Below are 14,040 nucleotides of genomic sequence, written 5' to 3' on the forward strand. Positions count from 1 at the left end.
TTGGCTGGCATGCTGACACCCGGTCTGTGTGTGTGTGTGTGTGTGTGCCTGTGATGACTCTGGCAGATGAGGAATCCTGGTTGATAGTAAGAGTGGGAGACGTATAACTGTACAGTATCTGTAGTGCTGGTGAATCAGGGGAGTTCTTGCTGTTGTATGTCAGATTATCCTCTAAGGGATGCATTCTTAACAAAAATACAGCTAGAAAAGATCAGCTTCCCTTTATGAGATATTCATTATAAAACTATTCGGATTTCGGATCAATTCATCTCAGCCTTGTTGTCCAGAGGAACAGACAGAGTGGTATGTGAGGGGTGTGTGAAAGACTAGCCATCCTGCCTGGGTATAGCCCCCTGGAGGCTGGCAGTGCGGTTTGAGGCTAACGTGTGCTGACTGACTGATGGCTGCTTCTTGTTGCTCTGCCTGGGTAGGAAATGGAGCCTTACTTACCCCTAACCAACCAGTGTGTGCGCAACTGTGTCTCCGGAGTCACCGTCTTATTCTGGGTGAGCACTGCATCTTTCCCCACAAAATCTTTACTTTTATCATTATCATCATCATCATCATCATCATTATAATCATTCATGTCACCATATCTTCTGTCTAACTTAGTATTACCAAATTGAAAGTGCCAGGTTAAGTACAAAAGCATAAGGTTTACTGATAATTGGCTACCAATAATTATCAACCATTACTTTCTTTAAAGCCTATATGTATTATTCAGTAATTAATACCAGTAATTATCCTACAGTATTATACTGCACACAATTAAGTTGAAGCTTATTCAAGCTAGCCACTGTTAACAGACAAAAGTTTGAAAGGGACTGTAAAGTAAAGTGACAGTAATGGTAACAGACCCCCACGATCAGCCACTGGCCAGTAAGGAAGGCAGTGAGTCATAGCAGGTAAGAGCGTGTAGTTGCCCAACAGGTATGAGCCAGGGGACGAGCATGACATCACACCTGCGCACCTCACCTGTGTGACCAGCATGGCTTCTGCCTGTTTTGGAGATAGTGTTTTTGTGTGTGTGTTTCACCATATTGCTCTTGATGAACTAGCACTGTGCGTTACCATCTTTCCATGCTCAACAAGACCCTAATGGTGAATGGCACCTGTAAGAGTTGGGTTTGTTCAAATAGTCAGGAGAGCTTCTTGTTCTTAACCATTCACGTCCACCATGTGCGGTGTAGTTGAGCAGGACCTGATGGAGAACATGCAGTACTACAGATCACCTGGAGCCAGGTTAAGAAACACTGAAATGTTGCATATTGGTGTTTAAGTTGTTAATATACAGTGTTTTAAAAGTTATGTGTACACTCTCACATCACAAACACACACACACACACACCTGACACATATCTATATAGAAAAGATAGGACCAGTCTCTCTAAAACATATCAGGTTCTCATTAAATACCAGTCAGGGCATGATGTACTCCAGAGGCAGTTGCTCTCTGTCCTGCTGTTATCTGCCCTGATGTATCTATGCAATTCTGCCTGTGTGCCACTAGATAGCGCTAATCATCGCCTCTATCATTGGGGTGATTGCATATCGGCTGGCCGTTTACGCAGCGTTCGCCAGCGTCATGAAAGACGCGCCCACCAACAAGATCCAGCTGGTGGGATCCATTATCACGCCACAGCTGGCCACATCAGTCACGGCCTCCTGCATCAACTTCGTCATTATCATGATCCTCAACTTCCTCTACGAGAGAGTGGCCATCTGGATCACTGATATGGGTGAGAGAGAGGGGGATGGGAGAGGAAGACACAAAGGTCTAATGAGGGAGAAATTGATTTGGAGCACTGGAGATTTTGAGAAGGAAGGAGGAAGATTTTGTAGTGTTTCTTTTCTTTTTTGTAGTTCTCTTGTGTGGTTATTTGTTTGAACTACCCATTTTCTACTTATATGATCACTATCACTTTTTTTCTCAAAGAGACAATAAAGTGTATTTATCCATCCATGCCAGTTTCAATCCATCCAACCATCCCTCCTGACTTTACCTCCTTCCTCTGTTCTTCAGAAATCCCTAAGACCCACCTGGAGTACGAGAACCGGCTGACGGTCAAGATGTTCCTCTTCCAGTTTGTCAACTACTACTCCTCCTGCTTCTATGTAGCCTTTTTCAAGGGCAAGTTTGTCGGTTACCCTGGAGACCCTGCATACATGTTCGACAACAAGTGGAGCGGCCTAAGGAACGAAGAGGTACAACGCCCTCTGCTGTTCTTCTAGCATTATGACACCTCAGAATGTTAAAAATCATGTTCTTTCACTGTCACCAAGCAATATCATATAAGAAAAGGTCTATGACAGTGGTCTCCAACACGGTGCCCGCGGGACGCCTATGAGACGCCCGGAGCGCACTTTCTAAAAATAGCCAACAAGTCGCCTGCAGATCACGCTCTAAAACATCCTCCATTCTGATTTTTTTAATAGATATTTAATTGTAGACCATACATCTGTAACATCTGTAACTTGATATTGGTGATACCTTACAAACAGGGTCCTAAATTAACACCCGCCAAATGCGGGTAAAAATTAATTTAGGTGGGTATTAATAAAAACTTACTAGCCAGTTTGGCCGGTGATGCGTGAGGCATTACATGCATGATGCATAAGGCTCTGTTCTCGGTAATTTATCCTCGTGGCAGTACTTCCTACATTTCCCATGAACACTGTGCCGTAATAACATGACTCTTGCCAAATGAATTGCGAGAGTCAGGTTAGTGCCGTAATGCTACGTGATGACTTTTTATACGCCCATTGGCTGTGCGCAGTTTACAGTGAAACCCTTATGTATGGTGAAACCAGTGCGAGAGACCATGAAAACCAGAGAACACAAGGAAGAAGAAGAAGAACGGAGCATAGACTGAAAGAGGAGGGAGTTGGCTAGTAAAGTAAAAAGTAGTGCTGTCAAAATGAACACGATTTTGACAGTGCGATCTTGCACTGTGCGTAGGGCACCAAGAGACAGAGGAGGTACCAACATTTAGCTAATAAATAGTAGCTTTATTGCAAACTGTTTTTCACTCTTAGAGAAAGTTTACAATGTCAACATGCACCAACAGCATGTTACATAAAGATAATACTTTTCGGGTCCTCTTCTTTAAGATCCAACTTGAACATTTGCTACCTCATTTAATTGAGAACCCGTCTGAGCACGCAGGAGAGGGAAAATGAGTGGCAGGTTCCAGCTGGCTTGTCATTGTTGATGATAATTGATATCTCCTTCTTAATAAGAAACGAAATACTGAAAGCAACAAAGACGAGGTTAGAGGAGATTGCTAATTAACCATACTGACCAGTTAAACGTTCCAGAGCCAGGGCTTTGACATAGGCTGTACTCTGTGATTTGGATAATGGACAAGAATATAAAGAGTTGTCTTTGACTTTGCGTAATGAAACTGGTCAGTCTAGAAGTCTTCAATAATTTGTTTACATGAAGCACATGATATGCCGATTGAAATGCATCCACTCATCCACAATCCACACATCCACAATGCTAACTAGATGGCCGGTTACCAAGCTTCACTTTTAATTGCAAACAGAACATGTCTAGCTAGCATCATGTCATTACATGGTTCTATTTCTAAAGGAATGAAAACTGTTGATACCAACTTAACATCTTATCATTGTTAATATTGTGCTACATGCTACACAATGTTAGAGTTTGTGGACTAGCCATAGGCTATATTTGCATGGAGCTGGTAAAAAAAAGATCATTATGAGAATGTGTGAACACAATGGGTTTAAAGTGACAGTGCATCATTTACAAAACAGCATCAAATGAGTAATATTTCTTAAGAAATTCATACTTTAAAACAAAATTACTGTGTCATTATTGTCATTTAAATAATATAAAAGTGTTTTACTTTTACCTTTGTGGTTACTCATTCATTTTGTGATTTATGTTGTTATGTTTAATATGCCACTTAAGAAGCTTTAGTCTTTAGGGAGAAAATTGTTCTTTTTAATCAGGATTAATCTAGATTAATTAATTTCAAAATATGAGATTCATTTAATTGTTTTTAATCGTTTGACAGCCCTAGTAAAAAGTTAAGATTAAACTAAATGCGGCAGTGGTTGGGACAGACTTCTGGGGGAGAGAAGAGGAATGAAGCAGGGGATGAGGAGATAGATAGATAGATAGATAGATAGATCCTCCATAAAATGATCAAATACATTCAGTGGCACTCATAATTTCTCTTATTTTCACCGGAAAAAAATTGGCTAGTAGAAATTCTGATTGGCTAGTAACTTTAGAAAGTTACCAGCCACATTGACTGGTGATCAAAAAAGTTAATTTAGAACCCTGCTTACAAATTGTAGCTGGGTTAAATTTTAGCCTTTGGCTCCGAATCCCTTTCCCATTCAATGTTTAAACAACAATGGAAGTGGAGCGCATACACGCTGCTCACATGCATAGACAGTAAAAGAAAAAAAACTTGCTCGTCTGATGTAGCCAGTGGAAGCATATCTTTCCAAAAGTTCTGTGGCTATTCTGTGTTCGTCCCATACAGTTCGTGCATGATTGTTCAAGGACTGAAAAATAATAGCTTTAGCTCAGGGACCCTTTCTCCTCCATAGCCGACTGGTGTAGCAATAGCGCTGATCTTGAACCTCATGGAATGCATGCCATGCAATAGGACTGTGCATTACCTGGCGAAAAACAAAACCATTTTTGTCTTAACCATGGAGAGATTTCAGATGTGCAATAACTATAAAAGGCGTCTTCATAAGTTAGAGTGGTGTTGGTGATTGCTATTGAAAATGTTACAGCCGCATTGTCCACTGAAATCAAAACTTAAACTTAATTCTTAAGAATTCTTAATGATGGGTAATGCTAAAAATTGTAACCTAAATTATTAATTGCACAAAAAGATTGCTTTTTGGGTTATAGGGCTACATAATATTGATAATTTAAATGTAAAAATCACATAGGCCTATATTTAGGAGGAGCCCTCCATATGATTTTGGGTCCTTCAGGTAGCCTCCATTACCAAAAAGGTTGAAGACCCCTGGTCTATCATAATAACTTTGTTCATACTACATAAACATAAACAACATCATCAGTCCTAATAGTCAGTATGCTATAGTCACACTCATGTCAAATCCATATGGACTGGAGTATCAAGGCAAAATGACCAACACATTGTGTTTCTGTCACAATGCTAACAGCACTGTGTTTGAAGCTCCTATTGTTGATGCAGTCACCTGAGCTTGTTTGTCTGTGTGGGGTTGTGCAGTGTGACCCTGGCGGCTGTCTGATCGAGCTGACCACCCAGCTAGTGATTGTGATGACAGGCAAGCAGGTGTGGGGGAACATCCAGGAGGCCCTGGTGCCGTGAGTACATCCTCCTCCTCCTCTAATTAGTTAACTCTCTAGCCATCACACTAATTAGTTTGCCCTCTGATGAAGGTTGCGTACTCCCCAACAGCTTTACTTTGTTTAAATACTGTTTAAATACTTGAGTTTCGGGCATAGTTTGGGTAGCCTGTCAGCTGACAGCCTAAATATGGCAAATCAGTGTACTGTAAATCAGTTCTTACTTTCAGTCACAGAAGGCTTTGAGAGTAGTACAATCTAAACTCTAAGCTACATTCTGGAGACTACACAGGAAATAGGAGAAATGTCTTGGTTTCTGTCTTAATGTGCAGGGAATAGAGAATCTTCCATTGTTAAGAGTCTCAACACTTTTCCCAACATGTCAGTGAGGATTGTCATGTCGTCATGAGTTAGCAGTTGTCATCAGGGATAATGAAAATGGTGTGTGTGTTTGTGTGTGTGTTTAGGTGGCTAAAGAACTGGTGGGTGAGTCGAAGCGCCCGTAATCACCCTGAGAGTCTGTACAGCCGCTGGGAGCAGGACCACGACCTGCAGCACTTCAGCCAGCTGGGCCTCTTCTATGAATACCTGGAGATGGGTGAGCATGCCACACATACATACACACAGACAGACACACACACACACACACACACAGACAGACACACACACACACACACACACACACACACACACAGATAGGACACACACACACACACAGATAGGAGAACGTAAACGCCACGATGAACGCCTGCAAGAGATATATAGAGAGAGAAAACAGGGACATTCACATGACACAAAGAAGCCAAAACTTATGAATAATTTCTAAATGTTGCACACACACCAGAGCTAGTGAGCGGAGCTGAGCTGTGTGAATATCCCGCTCCTCGTTCAGGTGGCTGTTCACTCGGCCGCTCCTCTGCTCAAATTCACGTCAGGCCGCTCCGCTCAATTTCGCTCCCCCGCTCCACTTCAGAATCCTCCCGCTCCAGTGAAATCGATCCACGCTCGCTCCAATTTAAAAGAGGGAGAAATAATCTACAAGCCGAATTGTCACCTTAGAAAACTTAAATCCCAAAGAACTAAGAGAAACGGCAATGTCACTCATAGAACATGTATTGTAAAAGATAGCCTAATGCAACACCGAGAGTGCAACAACGAACAAGCTTGGCAACGTACACATAAGCCTAAAACTAAAGGGATCAGTGGGATTAATTGCCTAAATAATACAGGTTTAGCATCCAAGTTTTACTTCAGCCTTACTTAAAGCATAGGCGATTCAAATTGCTCAAGTTTTCCTTTGCCATGCTTCAAACTCGTGGTGCCGGAGCGAAATTGGAGCGGAACAGAGTGGCCGTTCCGGTCTCTAAATTAATAAGCGCTCCGCGCTCCAACAAAATTCCATCCGCTCCGCAGCTCTGACACAGACATAACAATAATTCCTATCTGGAATACTTCATATGTTTGCAGTCATCCTGAACTTCCCTGTGTTCGTCCCCTCTGCCCCCTCTCTCTCTCTTTCTCTTCTCCTCTCTGCTCCTCTCTCTCTCTCTCTCTCCCATCTCCATCCTCCTCTCCCCTGCGTAGTGATCCAGTTTGGCTTCATCACTCTCTTCGTGGCCTCCTTCCCGCTGGCTCCACTCCTGGCTCTGCTCAATAACATTCTGGAGGTGCGCGTGGACGCCTGGAAGCTGACCACCCAGTTTCGCCGACCCATCGCCTCCAAGGCCCACAGCATCGGCGCCTGGCAGGAGATCCTCCACATGATCGCCGTCTTCTCCGTCGTCACCAACGTGAGTGCAGACAGAGAGACAGAGATAGATAGAGAGACAGTGAGAGAGAGAGACAGAGAGAGACAGAGACAGTGAGAGAGAGAGACAGAGAGACAGAGACAGTGAGAGAGAGAGACAGAGAGAGTGGCCCTCATTTCTCAACCGAGCATAGAAACCAGCGTAGATCTGAGCACAGAAGTCATCTTACGACAGGGCTCACGTGTAATTCATGAAACTTTCGTATCACTCCAATTCCAGCGTAAGAATGTCGATAAATGCTGGAAACAAGTTTTTTAATAGGCCCCTATATGCTACCTTTAGAATTTACCCTAGAATTTACATGGAATGGAAGTGCATTATACGTCTACGAGAGAAACAATTGTAACCTCAAGATAGCCACAGTGATGTTGCAAGTCCAAATGAACTTTGTTCATTTTGACAGCTAGAAAATGTCATCAAGAAAGCCAGGAAATGATGGCGATTTAAGTGAAACAGACTTTATTTTCGCAGAGAGAACACATACTACAAATACATTTATTACAAAACCTAACAGGCTACATTACGGCAAGTAGGCTACAGGAGAAGTCTTATGTCCAAGATATTCCATGAATTTAACTCTTCAACTTTCCAATCCACCGCTGATTTACTGCTGCACAGTGCTATGCCGCCTGAAAAACTTGCGTACACGACTTGAGACTTGACGTGAGATTCGAGCGTAGCCACTGCTCACGTTCAAATTAATAAATGCCATGCTTTGCGTGGAAATGAGCGTATGCCTGTCCTACATCTGTTTTATGTCGTACGCACGTTTCATAAATGAGGGCCAATGTGAGAGTGGACGAGTTGGCCAGTGCCTCTGTGTCTTCTGTCATCTCCCTTGTTTATCTCTATCTTTCTGTGATTTCTCTCATTTCTGTGTTTGACATGTAGGCATCCTTCCCCTCTGCATTGTTCTACAGCTGATTGTTTTAATGAACTCACCGTATATACGTAATAAGGCATCCCTTAATTCCTTTAATTCCTTTGTTACTCTCTCTCTCTCGCTCTCTCTCTCTCTCTCTTGCAGGCATTCATCGTGGCGTTCACGTCAGACATGATCCCACGTCTGGTCTACCTGTATGCATATCACTCGGGCAACGAGCCCACCATGCAGGGCTACATTGACAACAGCCTGTCCATCTTCAACATCAGTCAGATCCCCATAGACAACCAACCAGAGCCTGAGGAGAACCCTGCCTGGTTCAACAGCTCCGTCATCACTACCTGCAGGTACATGATTGTCTGTGTGTGTGTGTGTGTGTGTGTGTGTGTGTGTTGACACTGTGTTTGAGTGTGGCTGTACCTGTAAAAAGTAACACACATCTTTCCTGTTCCTCAGGTACCGCGACTACCGCTACCCCCCTGGACATGACAAGGAATACGCACACACCATGCAGTTCTGGCACATCATCGCCGCCAAGTTAGCATTTATCATCATCATGGAGGTAAACACATACATACACACACACACACACAAAGCATTGCAACCAGGGTTCTAAATTAACTTTTTTGATCACCAGCCAATGTGGCTGGTAACTTTCTAAAGTTACTAGCCAATCAGAATTTCTACTAGCCAATTTTTTTCCGGTGAAAATAAGAGAAATTATGAGTGCCACTGAATGTATTTGATCATTTTATGGAGGATCTATCTATCTATCTATCTATCTATCTATCTCCTCATCCCCTGCTTCATTCCTCTTCTCTCCCCCAGAAGTCTGTCCCAACCACCGCCGCATTTAGTTTAATCTTAACTTTTTACTGGGGCTGTCAAACGATTAAAAACAATTAATTTATTAATCTCTTATTTTGAAATTAATTCATCTAGATTAATCCTGATTAAAAAGAACAATTTTAGCTTCTTTAAGACTAAAGCTTCTTAAGTGGCATATTAAATGCAACATAAATCACAAAATGAATGAGTAACCACAAAGGTAAAAGTAAAACACTTTTATATTATTTAAATGACAATAATGACACAGTAATTTTGTTTTAAAGTATGAATTTCTTAAGAAATATTACTCATTTGATGCTGTTTTGTAAATGGTGCACTGTCACTTTAAAACCATTGTGTTCACACATTCTCATAATGATCTTTTTTTTACCAGCTCCATGCAAATATAGCCTATGGCTAGTCCGAAAACTCTAACATTGTGTAGCATGTAGCACAAAATTAGCAATGATAAGCATGATGTTAAGTTGGGATCAACAGCTTTCATTCCTTTAGAAATAGAAGCATGTAATGACATGATGCTAGCTAGACATGTTCTGTTTGCAATTAAAAGTGAAGCTTGGTAACCGGCCACCTAGTTAGCTGAGTGGATGCATTTCAATCGGCATATCATGTGCTTCATGTAAACAAATTATTGAAGACTTCTAGACTGGCCAGTTCCATTACGCAAAGGCAAAGACAACTCTTTATATTCTTGTCCATTATCCAAATCACAGCCTATGTCAAAGCCCTGGCTCTGGACCGTTTAACTGGTCAGTATGGGAACCGGATTAATTGGCAATTTCCTCTAACCTCGTCTTTGTTGCTTTCAGTATTTTGTTTCTTATTAAAAAGGAGATATCAATTAACATCCACAATGACAAGCCAGCTGGAACCTGCCACTCATTTTCCCTCTCGTGCGTGCTCAGACAGGTTCTCAATTAAATGAGGTAGCATATGTTTAAGTTGGATCTTAATGAAGAGGACCCGAAAAGTATTATCTTTATGTAACTTGCTGTTGGTGCATGTTGACATTGTAAACTTTCTCTAAGAGTGAAAAACAGTTTGCAATAAAGCTACTATTTATTAGCTAAATGTTGGTACCTCCTCTGTCTCTTGGTGCCCTACGCACAGTGCAAAATCGCACTGTCAAAATCGCGTTCATTTTGACAGCACTACTTTTTACTTTACTAGCTAACTCCCTCCTCTTTCAGTCTATGCTCCGTTTTCTTCCTTGTGTTTTCTGGTTTTCATGGTCTCTCGCACTGGTTTCACCATACATAAGGGTTTCACTGTAAACTGCGCGACAGCCAATGGGCGTATAAAAAGTCATCACGTAGCATTACGGCACTAATGGTGCATTCAGAGCACCTCGGAATGACAAGGACTGCCCCCATGGCTACTTTGTTTTTCATGTGCTTTGCCAACGGAATGTGTGACAAACACGGATGCCACAACAAAGGTTAAAACATACACTCACTAATCCTAAACAAACAACTGTATTTGCTTAAAATATAGTGTAAGATGCTCGTGAAAGAAAGATATGCAGCTTTCAAGTGACAAAAACGGCAAATTCCCAAGTTCACATTAAAACTGTTGGACATGAAAGGCCACATGGACTACAAACGAACTACAACGTGACGACAAAAGTGATGACGAGCCCCTAACTGGGCAACTCTGTTAGCAAAATCCAGCCCCAGTTTCCGACCTCTGACTCACACATTAAGTAACGTGAATGACGCGGAATGATGATGTTTTTACTCTGAGAAAAGTTTTTCCGAAGCCCATGAAAGCTAGGAAACCTGACTCTCGCAATTCATCTGGCGAGAGTCAGGTTATTACGGCACATTGTTTATGGGAAATGTAGGAAGTACTGCCACAGAACAGAGCCTTATGCATCATGCATGTAATGCCTCACGCATCACTGGCCAAACTGGGTAGTACGTTTTTATTAATACCTGCCAAAATTAATTTTAACCCGCATTTGGCGGGTTGGCGGGTGTTAATTTAGAACCATGATTGCAACCTCACAGTAACACTTACGCATTGAGAATGAGATACATACTGATGCTCTAAACTAACATACTTTGCAAATAAGGTGTGTTTGAAATTATATTGAACTTTCCCTCTCTTTCTTTCGTTCTTTCTTTCTCTCTCTCTCTTTCTGTCTGTCCTGCAGCATGTGGCCTTCCTGGTGAAGTTCTTTGTGGCGTGGATGATTCCCGACGTGCCGTCGGACGTGACGGCCCGTATCCGGCGGGAGCGCTACCTGATCCAGGAGTACCTGCAGAAGTACGAGCTGGAGAAGCTCAAGGTGCAGCTGAGCCTCAACGGGGAGTGCACCTGCCCTTCAGAGTCCGTCTCTGTTAGCATGCGCACGCCTGTGCAGGCACAACTCTAGCCCTGGCTGATATGCTTACACACACACAACACACACACACACGTGCACTCCCGAAACACACCTGCAGTTACTACACAGATGCCCCTCACTCCACACATATTCACAAATGTCTCTTATTTGTTGTAAGCTCTCTCTCTCTCTCACACACACACACACACACACACACACACACACACACACACACACACACACACACTACAGGAGGCCTGGGACCTGCAGTGTGCCCAATACCTGCTGAACTGCACCACTGTCTGTCTGAATAGCTGTGCTATGCCACCCTCTGACAGCTGCCAGGGGTGGATATGGATCCTGCTGACGTACATGGCGGCCTGAACTCCTCCGGCTGCAGTGTGTCTGACTCTGAGCACCCGTCTCTGCCCCTTCGCCTGTCTGTCTGTCTGTCTGTCTGTCTGTGATGCTAGAGGAATCGCCTCAGGATCACGTCCGAGCTGCATGATTGTAGCCACATGTAACAGGACTACACCACCACCAGGGGGAGTCAGAGAGCTCATCCTCCATATCACTTTTGGTTGACCTTGGGTGATAAAGCTGATTGATGACCACACACACACACACACACACAAACACAAAGAAAGACACACACACACACACACACAAGTTTACACCGTCGGTTCCTCTGATGTCATTTGTTGCCTTATAACCTGATGTGACCCCAGTGTCACATTGCCTTAACATAACTACACTGATACATCTGATACATCAGATACAATCAACACTAGTGATGTTGCTAGCAGCAATGTGTTTGAATGTGAAGTGGGCTAAAGGAAAGGGGTAAGAATCTGAATGGATGGATTGCTATTTGTTTCACCGCTTGTCACCTGCTATGACATTGGAATATGAGTGGCATAAAACAGAAAACCTTTCCAGTTTTCACCATAGGACTAATCTCAGTCAGTGTGGGTGAAGTTTCTGAATATTTCTTTCAAAGCCCCTTAACCATGAAGTGCCACGTCATCAAAGTAGTGAAACACAAAAATGATCATTCTATTTATTTTGTTTTTATTTTTTTTTAGAAAAGTAGATAAAAAGATGTTCTATCACATTGTAAACATTAGCAATTGTAAAGACTTCAGATCCAACCAGAGTCGCCTGCTTTGTACTACTGGTGGTTTCTGTAGCAGAATTCAGGAGTTCCACTGTAACTGCTACGTCACCTAGAGGAAGGGACGAGGGGAATCAGTACTCACCTCATGCAACACTGTCTCAGAGCCAGGCAGCCTCCTGCTTGGAAATTCAGCACTTGTGAACCACAGTAGCTTCCAGCTATCCAACAACCAAAGATGTAGACTAGATAGCATGCGGATTGTGCTTGGAAAAAGAGCTGTCATGCATACAGTTTAAGGGAAAAGAAATGTTAATATGCTAAAAGTTTTACAGAACAAATGACGGATACTTTGTTGTCATAAGCAAAATGTTTATTGTTGACTCGGTATATATATATATATATAGGGTTTTTAAATTGACAGATTATGAGTCTGTGCCATGATGTGGCATTTGATTCAGTATTGTAGAAGGATAGTCAAGTTCTTCAATGCTAATGGTTTTGTTCAAGCACGCAATCACAAGTTCGTATTTTCAGACTTTCTCTCAGAGCTGTGTCTAGTTATTGTTTTACTAGAGAATCCTTAAAGCAAGGTTGCTCTTCTCTTACTTAACACTCAGACATATTGCATATTTCAAACTATAACTTCAGGGGTTTAGATAAATAAGCCAGAAGCCATAAAAAATATACATTTTTATTTGTGCATGGATGGTTGTTTAGAGATTTCAGTCTTTGAGTCTGATTGTGACAGGTGTGTGTGTGTGTGTGTGTGTGTGTGTGTGTGTGTGATGTTAGTCAGTCACTTAATAGTATGTTTGTTGCTTGTGCCTTGATTTACCAAATGAATAGACTGAACTTACTGTCCAGCGTTAATATCTCTGTCTCTTTCCCACAACAATTATGAGATTAGCTTTTGTTGTTTTGCACTCAGCACTTAAAGAGAGCATGAAAGGCTGAACCGTGATCTTTAAGTCAATGCTAAGGGACAGGAAGATGACTAGACTTGATTTTGAATCACTACCCTTTGCCACTTGAATCTTGAATTCTACGATGGCATTACAGCTGTATATTGGAGCTACCTGGTGTGGGAGTTAACATGCTCATTAGTGAATTAGTGTTATGTTATTAAAGCTTAGAAAATATAAGATGGAAAGGAAATACCGGTATTCTCTGCTGCAGTACAATGACTGATAGATTTGTGCTTCCTTTTTTTTATAGTTCCTAATATCAGGGGTAACTTGGCCAGGCAACTGTTGATGATGACATGGTGTGTTCGCTATTTGAATTCTATGCCTTGACCTGTGAGAAACTATAAATACCTTTCAATGCCTTATCTTATAATCTTTATCATTTTGTATTATTATTCATGACATTTATTTGCAGTTATTCAATTATTTTACTTTTTTATTTTGATTTGGTTTTTATAGGTTTAAACATGTACTATGTTCACATTATGTATGTATGTTGAAGACATGAGATTTACATTAAGGAACAGAGTTCACCATATCCAAGTGAAGTTCTTCAGTTAAGATGTTGATGTTTGATATCATAGTGGCACACAGCCTGTCCACATAGCTGGAATGTTCCCTCTCTATTGCATTGCTGTATGTTATCCATGGAATCACAAATAAAATTTATGCAAATCTGTTGTGATATTTCCTAGGATAATTGCTTACTTATTTGATTAACTTACACACAGCCAAAGTACTTGTTTCTTGAGGGAGGGGAGTCCTG

At 41.8% G+C, this 14,040-nt stretch overlaps 1 protein-coding gene across 6 annotated transcripts in view; it reads left to right on the plus strand.

Moving 5' to 3' along the window:
• ano5a (anoctamin 5a) overlaps positions 1-13,961 on the plus strand; it is a 40,120-nt gene extending 26,159 nt beyond the window's left edge. For 5 of the 6 annotated variants that reach the window (XM_048256662.1, XM_048256664.1, XM_048256665.1 and 2 more), the window contains 8 exons: positions 1,511-1,739; positions 2,024-2,205; positions 5,247-5,344; positions 5,794-5,924; positions 6,911-7,116; positions 8,162-8,364; positions 8,474-8,579; positions 11,022-13,961. In XM_048256662.1, coding sequence (XP_048112619.1) covers positions 1,511-1,739; positions 2,024-2,205; positions 5,247-5,344; positions 5,794-5,924; positions 6,911-7,116; positions 8,162-8,364; positions 8,474-8,579; positions 11,022-11,243 — 1,377 coding nt within the window. In that variant the 3' untranslated portion in view covers positions 11,244-13,961. Of the gene's footprint in view, positions 1-431; positions 507-1,510; positions 1,740-2,023; positions 2,206-5,246; positions 5,345-5,793; positions 5,925-6,910; positions 7,117-8,161; positions 8,365-8,473; positions 8,580-11,021 lie in introns of all 6 variants that reach the window. The other variant, XM_048256663.1, reaches the window with a different exon arrangement.
• The last annotated feature ends 79 nt before the right edge of the window (positions 13,962-14,040 follow it).

The sequence above is a fragment of the Alosa alosa genome, chromosome 11 (assembly GCF_017589495.1).
Source record: "Alosa alosa isolate M-15738 ecotype Scorff River chromosome 11, AALO_Geno_1.1, whole genome shotgun sequence".
Lineage (NCBI taxonomy): Eukaryota > Metazoa > Chordata > Actinopteri > Clupeiformes > Clupeidae > Alosa > Alosa alosa.